This window comes from Ambystoma mexicanum, chromosome 5p, assembly GCF_040938575.1.
Source record: "Ambystoma mexicanum isolate Mex_15411 chromosome 5p, UKY_AmexF1_1, whole genome shotgun sequence".
Taxonomy (NCBI): Eukaryota; Metazoa; Chordata; class Amphibia; order Caudata; family Ambystomatidae; genus Ambystoma; species Ambystoma mexicanum.
Window position 1 is genome coordinate 176,896,939 of NC_090930.1, and position 15,881 is coordinate 176,912,819.

At 44.4% G+C, this 15,881-nt stretch overlaps 1 protein-coding gene across 1 annotated transcript in view; it reads left to right on the forward strand.

Annotated features, from left to right (window-relative positions):
• The first annotated feature begins 427 nt into the window (after positions 1 to 427).
• Positions 428 to 15,881, forward strand: part of PGK1 (phosphoglycerate kinase 1) — a 151,004-nt gene continuing 135,550 nt past the window's right edge. The window contains exon 1 of the mRNA XM_069612589.1: positions 428 to 815. Within this exon, the coding sequence (XP_069468690.1) occupies positions 751 to 815 (65 nt within the window). The 5' untranslated portion in view covers positions 428 to 750. The remainder of the gene's footprint in view (positions 816 to 15,881) is intronic.

Below are 15,881 nucleotides of genomic sequence, written 5' to 3' on the forward strand. Positions count from 1 at the left end.
AGCGTCCGCATCTTCACCGAAAAGTGGTAGCTTTCAGAGGAAACAAAATACTAAAACTCTGTCTTTAATGAAATGAAGCATTTCCAAAAACACTAGCATGGAAAATGTGTATTCCCATATACAAAAGTACTTTTATATATTGACCACCTCCCCCATATTACCATGCGCTATATTCTGCTTGGGGGTATATATATTATAAAAACTTTTTAAAAGATTTCTGTGGGGGTAGGGAGATCACGGTTTCGTGGAAAGGTTCGATATCACTGGAGGCAAGACCGTTTTTTTTCGCAGGATTGCCGTTATGGAAGAAGGCAAAAACCTCAACTCCGTTTTTAAAATGGCCTCATTCCTCGCTGAGTAATAGGCATACTCGTAGACAGAACCTCAGAGTGTCCTATTTCTACTGCCATGGGGCAGGTCCATTCATAGATCGAGCCGCTAGCTGCGTGCCGAACGTGACAGCAGCAGCAGCTGTGATGCAATAGAAGACCCAACCTATCCAGCTCTTCCATTCCCTTGCCTCGCCATTACTATTGATTGAAGCGTCACCCAATCAAAGGCTCTATGGCGTTTAACGCTGTCAATGCAATACCCAATAGGAGAGGTCGGGAGGCGTGCTCTGGATGGCCAGAGGGTTTCCTAATTCTCTTAAGGTGACCTGTGAGGAAGAGGCTGGTGCAGTCGGCTCAGGGAAGGAAGGGCGTAGGGCACAGGTCTCCAGCGAAGCAGCCGGGCTCCATCACAGCCAACATGTCTCTCTCCAACAAGCTGACCCTGGACAAGGTGGACGTCAAGGACAAGAGGGTGGTGATGAGGTGGGTTACTGGCGTCCTGCTGTGCGAGCGGAAAAAAGGGGGCGCGTTTTTCCCAGGGGCGCCCGAGAGCGGGTGCATGTCTGTCTGCTGTGTGTTGGGTGGATATATGGTTTCTTGCTGCTGAGGCTGCGAGCGCAGAGAGGCTGGTTCTAGGCGCTTTGAGGATGGGTGCTGCGGCGCGAGGCGCTTGGTGCGGAGGCTGGTTACAGGGGGCGGGGGTGTGTGTGGGATGGTGACGGAGTTGGTACCTGTGGGATTCTATTACACATGGTTTGAGGGAGGGAGTGAGTATTCCCTTTTTTCCTAGAGGTAGCTCAGTGAGGCGTGGCTTCCTGGCGTTCACTCATCCCTTGATGATGCGGAGTCAACTGACCTCATCATTCAGCCGTGGACAAGCAGCGCCATTTGGTGTTTAGAATCAGGCGACATAACTGGAAAAGTGTGTACACCAGCAGGCTGTGTGCCTGACAATTCGGTTTTATTTTAAACGTCGCATGCATACTTTAAAAAAAAAAATCGATATTTAATATTCATAGATTTCAAAGAGGATGGTTCAGATTCTCGTTTTTATTTCGAGATGCAAAACTAGCACCCTCGAATTGGTGCTGTTAATGTCTATGGCAGTACTAGAAGGTTGCAAGCAAATCTTGGTGATCAAAATATGGAGTGCGCTTATTGTAGTGTTTCATTGTTGAACTCCATTGTGTTTGTTTCTATAACCGTTTTAAGATGGGCACTCCCTTTAAATGACCCTTTACCGTCTCCTTCCCCATTAACCAAGCCCATTTGGTGCTTGTATTTGGCACCCTAGTGAGCGTGTCTACTGTTGTCTGGCCCTGCCCAGAAACAAGCCCGGATCTGCCTCTTAGAAGGAAATAATGGACCAGTTCCAATATTCTGTAGGTTGGCGCAGCAGTGCATCTCGTATGTGAGCGTATGCATGTTGCTTTCTTCACTGACGCTTGCTCACTGCACCCTGTCAGGACCACTTTGTTCAGTAGATTATAGGGCACTCGCTCTTTTTACATCCTCCACCCTACACTGCAATTCGATACTTACATTCCTTCGATGGTCTGAGAGTCATACGACCTTCAGCTTGATATTTACCTAGTTATTTCTCAACTGACCTCTGTACTGAAGAGGAGTATCCTTCCATAGGCATGTGTGTAATTGGTGCGCTCAAAGAAATCCCGAAATTTGTTTTTGGAATCCTAGTCTCGTACCCTCTGCAATGCACGCTTGCATGGAAATTGGATCCGGATTAAAAAGTGTCATCTAACGGTTTTATGGTAAAAGTAAACTACGAAAGATCGCAACAACAATACTCACTCTATCATAGCTGCGAAGAAACGACCAGTCATTTTGAAGAAAAAAATCCTTTGTCCACTGTAAGGAATATCGCTAATACATGTACAAACTCCTCCAGATGCTTCGACTGTCCAGTGAATAAGAGATATACCCATATACTTTGCATATGCACCCCTTTAGCTGGAACGTGTTTGCTCGGTAGTTGGACTAGATTAATAAGATATACCCATATAGTTTTCTAAACTGCATATACACCCCTTTAGCTGAAACGTGTTTGCTCGGTAGTTGGACTAGATTAATTTTGTAAACAAGAAGTAACAGATTTGCTCTGCACGTTGCTTGTAAACAAGAGGAAACAAATTGTATACATTCAATATTTTTCAAGTCGTCCTGACTGTCTTCTGTTTAACTGAAACTTAGATGTTCTTGGTGGAAATTTAGTCTGAGACGAAATGACTACTGCTCTGCAGGCGTATGGGATGCGTAGTGGCTAAATCACCTACTTGGTCGCACGCTGCCACCAGCAGAGATCTAATCCTAAAGCTGAATCAGGCACAGCCCAAACGGTAGATCTCCCTCTCCTTGTGTGGTAGGGCAAGCTTTATCCTCAAGAGGGGTGAGGTAATCACCATAGCAACCCAAACAACTTAAATACAATGGTTCCAAAATAAAGGAATGCCCAATTGACCAAATATAGACTTTTAATTAAAAAAAATGCAAACAAACTGACCAGAACTATGAACTGCCGCTGCAAAAGAAACAGAGGATGCAGATTTATGAAGGGGCATTCTGGGTAAATGGGCAAGGGTGTTCAGGCAATAGATGGGCTTCAATGCTAAGGATATGCCATTTTAATAACAAGGGGTCTTAAATACTATGGTCCCAAAAGTAGACCAGGGAGACAGAACCTTCTCGCAGTACTGATCTGCCAGTGATTCAAAACGAGGGGTCTAAAATGCTCTTTCATCAAAGCAATGTACAAGGAGTTATGAAAAGCAGTACACTGGCAAAGGTGAAATTATATTGAAGTATGTGACGAGGTAAGTTTATGCCTTTGGGTATTGGCAGACTGCAGGAGAGTTTTAAGACTAGCAAAAGATGTCGAGAGGATGAAGAGCAAATGGAAATGGGTAGAAAAGGAGTTCACTCAAAGCAAAAACGGGTGCAGTGAGGTCTAAGACCAGAAAAGGGATAAAGGGATTGGGAGTGAAGAGAAGTATGGGAATGTAGGGAGAACTTGATATGGGAGCAAGATCATGCACACATAAAGGAAGTAAAATGAGAAAATAAGTGCCAAAGAGATGAAATGGAGGAACATAATAGGTGGGAGATGAGAAGAATACGTTTTAGACAGAGGAAAGAGCTGTAAGACGAGGAGTGATGTCTAAACGGATTCCTGAACAATAACCAACACCAGAAAAAATGAAGGAACTAATACTTTTAGTAACGTGATTTAAGAGAAGGTTGTGGGCGCAACAAATGTTATAGCGATAGAAACGCCAAGTATGGTCAGTGTTAAAATGTGTGAGGAGAAGGAAAGGGAGTGATCAAAAGTAACCCAGAGATTGGGTGCAGTTGTTGAGAATGAAAGAGGTGGTTGGCAGGAAACAACGCAAAAGTTCTAGATTGTCACTTTGATCAGGTCTCCAGGTGGAGGCACTTTCCAGGATGGATGCAACTGGTGTGGCAACATACTTTACCCACCTCTGCAAACACTGAAATGTACAGCTTGGCATGGAAGGTTCAGAAGCTTTTCATCTGACAGATTTCTTGGACCGTTTTAAGAAGGGTGACCTTCTACAAGAATGCCTCAAACTCCTCCGTAAAAGACACCCATACTTTGAATAGCAAGACCTGTAATTCGAACTAGATATGACCAGGGGCTCAAACTTTCAAGTAATAATTTGTGCCACATGATGAGCGATGGGGTGGAAGGCTTTGTCTGTAGGCAGGTTAGGTCTAGCTATATTATAGCTTGACTTCAGGTGTTGCCTCTGTTCATGTTAAAGAATGTAACTGGTAATCCGTTCTAGAGCATAGGAATCTAGAAAGGTCTGATGCCAAAGAAGGTTATTTCTCCCAAAATGTATATGCGATGCACCCAGCGTCCTCGGCTTGCATGATGGTATCTTTCAAACAAAAAAAGCCTAGTAAACTGCGGTCAAGGCAATTGATGCACTGTGTTTTGGGACACTACTTTTAGTCTTTAACTGGATTCTTTCAGGGTCAATGCCTGGGTGCATATTGTAGGAAGAAGTGGCTTATCTCTTCCACTTTGCTAATCGTATGGTCTCATTCTGGACCTTCAGCTATCCACCATTAGACTTGGTACTGTAGATGCAAAAAAGATGTACCTGGCAATCTCATCGGCTTGAATCAATCAACTTTGTTACATAAATTGTTTTTCATAGATACCAAGACATATGAATCTGCTAATTTAAGGTACATGTGCAAATCAACAATTAATGGTGTTCAAAACATGATTTGTTCGTTTTCTGCATTCATTTGTTATTACGACGATATATAAACATTTGTTTTTCACCTTTCTGTGATTCCCTCCCTTGCGCATCTATCTTTGTATGGCTCTTTATACTCTGACCCTCTGCAATAAAGGGAAAATCTCCTATTTGTAATCTATATGCAGCTTGCTTCATAAATCTTTTGGTACTCTAAAGGGTAATGCAATGCTGATTTGTGTCAAATCCGGCACTTTGACAATTATTCTGCAGGAGGTATTTATTTTTTCTACTCTATCCAAATTATTTTTTGCCTCTTTGATTTTAGATGGCCGTCTCGCCTTTGGGTTTCTTCTGCCCCCACACTCACGGCCAGCAGTAGCCTTTCCTGCAGCTAGGTACGCCTCAGCTCACCCTTGTACTGCCCCTGAGCTGAATCTTCTTCCTAGTCCATGGCATTCAGCAAATTTTCATTCCATGCACAGCCGCCAGCCTGCTCTGACTTAACTACCAAGTCCCCTTAACTCATCCCTTTTTCCCGTTTCAATTCCCTTCTTTCATCTAAATACTTTTGTACGTTTTCTTAAACTTTCCCCTCATTCATATGATGTCATCTCTCACCACATCACATCCCAGCTCGTGTATTTTCAAGCTGCAACCTCGACCCATGGAGACCTTTCTAACAAGATTCTGTTTGGCACAATATCATGCTGCTTGTGTAATGTTATTCTTACATCCCTTTCCTTCCTTCTCTCCTGTTCTAACTTGCACTATCAAGGAGTGGTTTCTTTCGAGGCCAATCTCACTTTTGCTACATGCTCGGCCCGCTACGAGTCTTTTCTTCACAAGGCACAGTTCACCTTTGGTTTTACATGGGGTTTCAAAACCCACTATACCTATGTACCTGCAGTATGCTAGCATTTGCATGGCATAAGTACATCTAACCTCACTCTAATCACCCCCGATCTAGATGTTGTAAAATGTTAAAGCACCTATTGCACAAAATGTTTAGTTCATAATTTCTCAAAGAATATGCAGTTAACACTGTTTCTATACGGTTTTAAAATAGCCTCTTCCCCGCATTTCCCAACTCCACCAACAATTCTTGGAGGAGCCATTTGTCTTATTCTAAAAATTACTGCAATACAAGTGAATCTGCAACTGTTAGTCCTCGTCAAAATCCATGTTCAGAAAATGTTGGGTTTGAGCCTAATGGGCATCATTTAGTTTTAGCTGGCTTCGATCACGCTATATACTAGTGCTTCACCTGCCCCAAGACGTGTCACCTGGTTACTGGGTGATGCTTGATGCCCTGCGAATGCTTTTAGTTCCTGCTCGTCTTTTTCGATGCCTGAAGTGTAATCCTGTCTAATATTTGCATAACATCAGTTTGGGGAGCACTATGTGGGGAGGATGTTCCCTCTTTCGATCAAGTGAGAAATTGATGGACTTCTGTCTTGCGACTGGACTAATTTAAAGTGACCGTACTGTATGCTCAAAGGAGTTTGCTTTCTTAGACTTTCCACGGTATAAGGATGTTCTAGTTTTTTTTATGGGTTTCTCCTATTCTTAGAGTTCAAATGTACACCTTGTTCATCTGGCAGGTTTGTTTTCATCACTCTGTATCACTGTCCATACCCGCAAACATCCGGTACAGACCACCCTGCCGAAGGCGTTGGGTCCCATGGGGGCCTTGAAGGTCCCAAGGAATCTTACAGGGGCTTCCTGGACTCGGTCCTGGCGCCGTCACTGCCATCACCAACATGGCACGTTTCAGACCCAGAGAGCCCCGTGCGGACGAATAAAGAGGCAGGGTGAAAGGATTATTTACTGTGGGACTATTTGCTTGGGTGTGGTTGCTGGGACTACTTTCAGAAGACTATTTAAGCCACACTCTTCATGCAGAACACGCTTCGCGTTATTCTGCACTCCTGCAGCGTAACGTTCACCGTGTCTGTAGCTCCAGGCCAGCCATCAGCCACACCCGTCCAGTTGTCTCGAGTTACCTGCAAAGAAGAGCAGAACAAGATACTTACCAGTCTCTTCATTGCGGCCGCTGGGGAGTCCACGCTTCTTCAGAACTGAAAAGGAACGAACCTCAGATTAGCCTTGCAGACTACAAGCTCTTCATCGCAGTTCAGCGCCGCACTAATACTTACCAGCGAACCATTGGAACGTCATCACTCTATCTCCGCTTCATCTTCCGATCGCCGCTCCGGCAATGCTGCATCTGTAAAACAGAAAGAAGACATCAGGTTAGCAGAGCAGTGGGAATGCCTCATTCTGAATTATAATCCTGCACGAGGCAGCTCTCACCTGAAGGCAGCAATCTTCACAATTCTTCATCACGCAGCCTTTATTCAGGAGATTCCGCACCTGCAGAATATAAAAGCAGCAGGTTGGTTGTGCAGAAAAACAGTATCGGGTGGAAAGACTTTTGCATAGCACTGGCGCAAATCTTACCTTGGGAAGCCAGCTACCAAGAACCTCGCTCCATCGTATGCACGAAGAGGGAATCTGTAAAGAAAGGTACAGAGTGAACTTTTGCATTACTATCCATATCTTTGGAATAAGACTTACCCTAGAGTCACAGTTGTCTGGATTTTTCAATAGGATCAGTGAAGTAACTAGATCCTAGAACTACGACGCACCCCTGCGAACAGTGGCAGGACGGAGAGCCCGCTATTCGTAACTCAAAGGTGAGCTATAGCGGGGGACGGGGGGTTGCAAGAGGACTCCGCGGGAGTCGCCCTCATCCACATGGTTGGGTAACCTGTGATTTACCTTTCTAGGCAAGCCTGCTTTCGTAGCGGAGGGGAGTACAAGACACCACTCACCACCAGATCATCCAGCTCCGTTCGGCGCCCCTGTGGAGATGAGCATAACACTGTTTGTACTCGCAAAGTAAGCGACTGATCAAACTTCTTCACTTATCACATGCTGGTTGGGTTTTTCTTTTTTTCTTTTTTTTTTTTCTACCAGAACCTATTTAGGCCAAAGAATGTTAGTTAGACCATGCCCAATTTTCTTTGGACTTCATGACCCTGCATAAAGGTGAACATTAGGCATCTAAAACATGATGCTTTCTTTTAGTGAGCTCTGTAGCTAGTAATACTATGCCATTGACTAGGTAGTTTCTGTGTCTAATGTAAGTCTGGGAAGGGGAGGATAAGCCCATCCCTGAACCATTTGAGAACATTTATTTGTATTTTGTGGCTTTACTGGCATTGGTGAGATGGCATTACTGGGAACACTAGAGATTTCCTGATGGGCCTCTGCACAATGGGTCTCTTTTGTGCTGGTAACCTGGATTTGTACCCTAGATCCCACGTTTTTTTTTTAAACCAAAATTTTCCGCCACCTTATGTTGTCTGGTTGCCAAGCAAGTGTTTGCGGAGCAGTGAGCTCTGATTGGGCTGATCCTTCACCTCTTCCTCCCCCGCTTCATAAGGAGGACAAGAACCTTGGACTGGGTAGCGTAACTAAATTGCAAAACCTCCATTGAACCATATCCTTGGACTGACCACTCCCTACTCCCCTTCACCATCAAAGACTGTACACTTCAAAGAGACAAAACACTATTGCTCCCCATCCCAATCCGTAACAAATATTACAGTAGACAATTTGAAACCTTTTGTCCAACCATTACTTAATCCTTTACCGGCCACCTCGGATCCGGACAGAATTAGTGGACCTCTACAATAATATCACATCAGCCCTAGACCAAATGGCACCTCCTCAAAGTGGGTAGAGGCAAACCTAAAGCACATTTGAACACTTGGTTTACACCTAAACTCAAATCCTTACGTAATGAAAAAAGGCATTGTGAAACGACCTGGAAAAATAAGCCCACCCCTGCCAACAAAGACAAACTTCTCACTATCGCAGTCAACTACAAAAAATAAATGATTCTAGCTAAACGTGACCCCTACAACGATAGGATTGATAAAGCCAGCTCAAATACCAGAGAACTCTTTACCATACTAAGAACGAGTCTCCCATCCTTCCAACAGACCACTGCATCAAGGACAACACTTGGAGCACCAAAATCCAAGATGCATTAGCTAATAAGATCGTTCTACTCCAAAACAAAATGGCTGCAAAAAAATCCTAACTCCAACCAACAATACAAAATGTTGTCCCGCCCTCCCTAAACCTCATCGTTTCAAATTCACCCTAGAAGTGGAAAACATTATAGCCTCACACGAACCCTCCAATTGCCAAGGAGATTCCTGCCCTGCGTCTAACATTAAAGAAGCTGCCAGTGAACTAGCTCCCTTCCGTACATGCACTGTGCCCACCAACTTAAATAACCCTGGGGTTGCATCCCCACCAATTTTAGACCCATCACAACAGTCCCCTTTCTGTTAAAGATCATTGATAAAGCATCTTATATACAGATACAATTTTACCTAGAGACCAACCACTTACTAGGACTCCGACAATCTGGCTTCAGGCCTCAACACAGCACAAACAGCCCTGATTGACCTGAAGATCCAGATTGATGATCTGAAAGACAAAGGAAAGCCTGCCCTCTTGCTCCTGCTGGATCTGTCAGCTGCGTTTGATTTGGTCAACCACAAGGTGGTCGACCATCTATCGGCAGCCCATTTTTCAGAGGAAGCAATGGAATGGATTCAATCTTTATTAAACGGATCAATGAATCTTTTCACCAGCAGCTGATCCCATCACTATAACCTCTGGAGTCCCGCAAGGATCATGCATGTTGCCCACTATGTACAATGTGTTTACCAAACCTTTGTTCGATGACTTAGACAATCTGGGTGTCACCTACACCAACTATACAGATGACACCCAGATCCTCATACTTATGACAGGCGACTACAAAAAAGACATAGCCATACTCAATAAAAAACCTAGCCTTAGTCAATAATCTATCATTCAGGCCTGGATGGCCACACATGGCTTGTGCCTGAATGATGAGAATACTGAGCTGCTTCTCCTAAGCTACACCCTCCAATCGGAAAAAACTGGGCAATCCATAGCTCTTTCAGCATTGATGGCAATGACATCAAGGTGGTTAAAGAGGTAAAAAGCCTGAGTTTCTATCTAGACTCCTCCCTGAGTTTGCGTAAACAAGTCAATGCCACAGCCTCGGCAACAGCTTACACTTGTATGTTTCACACCTGTAAGCCCTTTCTCTCAACAAAAAGTTGTATTGCACTGGCTAGAGCCCTAATTCTCTCTAAAATTGACTATTTGAATGCACTGTACCTAGGTGCCAGCAAATATAACAATAAACTCCAGGTTCTCCAGAACAACGCACTTAGAGCAGCTTTAGGAATCTCTAGAAGACAACATATCTGTGCCTAGATGGGACAAGAACTGGTCCTCTAACAGCCTCCTTGACGCACAAATGCCTTAACAATGCAGCCCCTCATTACCTCACCAAAAAATTCATTAAGAACTGTGATGGTGGAAATGCATCGGAGGGACAGGGCCTCCGTATCCTTGTCCTTTACTGCTTTTTATCGTGTGTTCTGTCGTGTTTTCCGCGCAGGAGTTCATGTGGGACTCCTGGCGGTGCAGCTCTCTTTTGGTTTGGTAAATGGACCCGTGGGATAACCTTATGGCACCCATGGGTGGGGGTACAAACCTGTGCCCCTAGTGTATGTTTTTGGGCACCTCTGGGTGGCCCACAGAGCAGGGTATGGGCTGGTGGCAGCTCCATGCTGAAATCGACAGGTGCGCGGAGTATCCTCCATTTTGGGATACCCCGGCCCTGCCATTGGGATCAGTTGATTCCTGACGGAAAACAAGATGGCCCCTGTGGCCTCTTGCTTTCTATTACCCATTACCTAGTTTTCCCAAAATCCTGGGAAGCCCTGACTGGCTGTTGGATGGAAGTGCCATATATGGTGTTGTTGTGAAGGCCCGGCCAGACTAGCTGGAGCCTTCCCGGTGATGTATGTTGTGGGTGGGTCCTGGGTGAATAGAGTGTGTGACGAATATGCATTCTGTGTTATGGGTGTCTAGTATCGGGTGGTTGACACAATGACTGCGACAACCCTGCCCGAAACCGGTATGAATGCAGCTTGGAGTGTTGAATGGCTCGGTACTTGTCCCAGTAAACATAACCTGTTGTGAGTGTCTGGAGAGAAGTGAATGGCCTGAATACCTTGTGTGCCTGATTGCCTGCCTGCATGAATGCCCGTATGCTTGAGTGTGACCCAGCGGAATGAATGGGAGATCAACAGTATATCTGGGGACCTCTCACTGCTAGGAATCGTGTTCAGAGGCTGAAGTCCACTACGACGAGTAACTGGAGTAACTGACGCTTGACCTTGAATCCCTGCTGGACGAGAAGAATTTCTGTTGCTCTCCTTCACAATCTGAAAGCTGCTGTGCCTCCAAGGACTGACCCATAGAGGACCTTGTAAGGCGCCCTCTTCCCGAGCTACGAGGGACCATCGTGCACGGCTGATCTTTGCCAACGCTCCCTGGTAGACAGACCTTCGACAGGCTGCCGACCCGATACGGAGACTGCTGCGGAACTCCAAGGAGAAGCACTCGGACTGTTGTCCGCCACTGTCGACGACCGCCGTCACCGACCGGAGCCGCCGTGCTCCCGTTTGCCTAAGAACTTCCATTGATCATCGGACGCTCTCGTCTGCATCGTCATCCGCTTGTCTCCCGCTGGAGAAGGCCCAACCGTCGACGCGCCGAGGAGCATCCACCGGTGGGTTTCCCGCCACCCAAGGACCACAAAGACGCCGACGACTCGACGCCCTTGCTGGGCAACAGTTCTTCATCATCTCTTTGCGGTCCAGAACTATCGTCACCGAGGTGCCCTGCACGCCTCTTCCTTGCAGGACGCCAACGCTCTGTCGTCGACTAGCACCGCTAGGAACGAAGCTGTCACTTCCCTGTCGTAGTTCCACCTGTTCACCGTCGGACGTTCGACGACCCGTGACTCCCGCCTTAAAGGGAGGACACTCAAGAAGGGCTGTCGATTTCCCCGACACCGAACGCCGAGGTCCTTGACCCCTCTCGACGATCCGTGGCTCCTACACGAAAGGGAGTCACTCAAGAAGGATCGGTCGAAGCATCGTCTGAGACCTCTACTCCACCAGGTACATTGGGGGGGTAAAATCTTAATAGGAGGAAGTAAGACTATCGGACAATATATGGACTGGGCTTGTACTATATATCTTTATTTACAGGTTGCCCAGGTGGGGGGGGGGGGATCTCCACACAGAACTGTGCCTAGTGGTAGGGATCAGCATTCTGCCTATTGTTTTAACCATCTTACGTTCCTGCCTATCTATAGTGCTAATTTCCTCGTTATTAATCTGTGTGACATTTTATCCATACAGTTGATGCACTTTAATGAGATTGTACAACATTAGTGGTACCACTTTAGAATTGTATATATTTATCATTATTGACTTCCAAGTACAAAGTGCGTTATTGTGATCGTGTACATACCTTTGAATATTAATTATATAAAGACTGTTTTCAGTAATAGTGTGTGGACATTCCTTTGTGGGGGTTCGGGGAATACACTGTACTTAAGAACCAGCCTTCATCACCTCCTGAGAAGCTAGGCCTTGATTGCTCGTCCATTGCTACCTTATAGAGAATCTTGGCTGGGGTCCGCTGTGCCTCTCTACCATATAGAGAGCGGAAGTACAGACACCCCCCTACCAGTCTTTACAAGAACAACTCCACACGACCCACTCTGACTATCAATTCAGGCTGCCTGAGAGTTCCCAGGTTTAAACTAAAGAAAGCAAGTGGAAGCAGATTTCCTGTCATGGCTGCCCATCTTTGGAACTCCTTACCCCCACACCCCAAAACCAGACCAATCCTTCTATAAATTCAGAAAAAACATCACTCTGGCTCACCGCCAAGTCCTCTCACCCTGCTAGATGGCCACAACATAAACCTAGTAAATGGCTCCAGTGCCATTGTATTCCTGTATATTACGCCTTGTATAAAATTGTATGTATCGTATCCTATGTAATTACTGTATCTCCTGTATTCCTTTGCACTGTAACTAAAAGTGCATATTCTTGTAATGCTCCCAGATACCTATGGGCGAGGAGCACTTCATGAATAAACAAGAATTGCTTCCTTTATGTTCCTCACTCTTAACAAATGCTAGAGCAGTTTCTGTTGTGTACCTACTTTTTTCATGTGGGAGACCCGCCCAAACCCAACTTGTAGGGGTTAGGCTTTTTCGCACGGTGTAATATGGCTCTACTAGGGGTTAAAAACTTGCAAACTACTAACCACCCACAAAAGAGCACTCTTGAGTGGAAGGATAGAGGTACACGGTTGACTCAGCAAAGAAGTCCACCTCCATGCTGCACATACACACTGAACACCATTTCTTACTCGCTAAAAGTCACTTATCGCTAGCCAACGGCTAGTCCAGATTTTGTGCCCTGGGTCCACTTTGCAAATAATTTGCAGGGCCACTTTTGGTTGCAAGTACACCTGTGTACAGCCATGCAGCCTGGTGGTCTTCAATAATTCTATACATTTGTATTTGATTTATTCGACACGTCTCACAGCAATTGCACATAATTGAGTAACAAACATTCCATAAAACTGTATCGAAATGCATAAAATATAATATGTATTAGGCAGAACAAGTGCAAATCTGCAATCAAAGGTGCCAGCCAGTTATAAATTGTAAAATATTGTCAACCAAAATTCTTAGAATTAATCTGTATCCCGTACGCTTGCATTCTCCATTATGAACAGCAGCCATGTATGGCTGCAGTGTGTTTTTAAAAAAGAAAATAAAAAAAAATTATTTCCCTTTTGAGCCATGCCCTATGAATGTACATGTTTTATCAGTAGACTTACAAAGAGAAATTGCATCCCTGACTTATCGGTTGTTACTTTCTCACCAGTTGCTTTACATAGAGCAATCTTTACCTGCCGTGACCTGAGCAAAAGAATACGAATTGTGCTAGAGTTTCTTTGCCAAACCTGCAGGTCGGACAAAGGTCTTCAGCACCTGTATTTCATCGATTAGCGAGAGATGCAATAGGCAATTTTCCAAAACGAAATTCGAAATTTCATGAACAGTGCTTGAGCAAAAAAGGAAGGGGGGGGAGATAAGGTAATGTATCTTTCTCTCCCTAAATTAAGTTTCAGGCGATATTCACTTACTAGCATTTGAGCTTGTGCTGGAAGCCAATATTCTTGTTGTGGTGGTTTCATATTAACCCATTTCTCCACCCAGGCTATTAGATGGCTAGAATCCTTTTTGATCAAGAGAACTATGCAAGTCTTTTCCCCTACGGCAGCAGCAGACCCTACACCGATCACATGTGGAGTCCCCCAGGGCTCTTGTGTCTCCCCAACCCTATACAATATATTCACCAAAACTCTTTCATGATTTGGACCGTCTAGGTATCACCTACACTAACTATGCAGATGATACACCGATATCCTCCCGCTTTCTGGGGATCATGATTTGGACAGGGAGTTGGTAAATAGTGTATCATCATTCCAGCATGGATGGCATCTCATGGTTTATGCCTGAATGATAAGACAGAGGTGATCATTCTCGGAATACAGGCTAATATCAACAAATTAGGCCCTGACTAATCCGCTTTCAGTATAGACGGCAATGTCATTAAGGTCTCTAGGGAAGTTAAAAACGCTTGGTTTTTACCTTGATTCTACCATGTCATTCACTAAATAGATCAACTCCTTAGCATCAACCACAGCCTATACCTGCAAACTAATAAGAGCAGGTAAACCCTTCCTATCCAATGACAGTTGTATGATCCTAGCGAGAGCCTTAATACTCTCCCGACTCGACTACTGTAATGCCCTTTACAGTGGTGCCAACAAAGCCATTACCCAAAGGCTCAATTCTACAAAACAATGCCCTTAGAGCTGCACTTGGCATAAATAAAAGGAGTATATCTCCTCTATTAGACGCCAATATAAATGGCTTTCTACGGATGACAAAATCCATCTACAAATGATCTCCCTGACACACAAAGCTCTCAATAATGCGGCGCCTAGCTACTTGACGGACAAAATAAAGAGAAATATCTAGCAGACCTGACAAGAATTGTCAACTCAAACTGTCTGAACGTACCTAGATATAAACTTGCCAAAATTGGCTGCATCAGTTTCCCTGTGATAGCTGACAAACTGTGGAATGCTTTGCCACATAATCTGAGAGTAGACCAACCATTCTCACACTTTAGAAGGAACTTTACCAAACACATCGACTCTAATAATTTGTAGTCACCCCTAGATCCCTCTGTATCCTCAGCTTTATATATATATATATATATATGTATTATTAGAAATCAATCAACACTTGTATATAACCTAAACACAAACTGTAAACTTTTGCATCCTGTATGTTAATTGCCCTTAACTACTTCTCTGCACCATTGTAAATTCTGTAACATTGTAAATTCCAGATTTTTGTAACATTGTAAGTTTTGCATATTCTTTTTCTGCTGCGCCTGGTTACCTTTGGGTCTGGCGCGCATTATAAATTAATAACTAACAAACCCCTTTTTTATGGTCGTTTTTGCATTTAATAAATGTTGGTCCACGCGTGCCTTAAGCCTAGAGAGGATGACATTAGTTTTACATGTGTACACAAGGGGGACAGATGACCCTCCTACTGATTGTAATTCAGAATGTCTTTGCTGACTTAATGTGTTAACTTTATCCTCCCACGCAATTCGAATACAGCTTGGCTGTATGTATTGTAAAGTTCAGTTTGTCAGCGCAGTGGCACATTATGGTTTATTAGTAGATTTGCATGTGTACTGTAGCTTGGACTCTTGTGTACCGTTCAAGCTGAAAAGATGGACTCTTTTGGCGGCCATAGTTCTGGTGTGATCATGCATTTTACAGCCTATGTGATTTCAAATGGCTCTAGGGTGCTTTGTCTAGAAAGCAGTAGCTTGGCGGACAGAAATTTGTTTTGTCATCCAGTTCAGCATTTTGTGCTACTGATGCCTGTATAGGTGTAGTCTTTAGCAGTAACTTGTTACCAGAGGTAGTTGGTTTTTCTTGACTTGTTTCTAGTCTGATGGTTAAAGTCTATCCTTTTGTATTTGTGCAGAGATCGAGCACACTGTTCTAAATGACTATGCTGTGTTGAATTTTGACTAGACTGCCTGTTTAAAAAAAGAAAGGGGGGACAAAAAAGTTGCCACGCTCTAGCTTCGATATTCACCCCAGACCCTCCCATGTTGACCTAAATGAATGACTGGTATTGGAGAGCTATTCCTGACCTGATGTTTTCTAAGCCTATTTGCAGCAAGCAAAGACAGCAAGGTTCTGT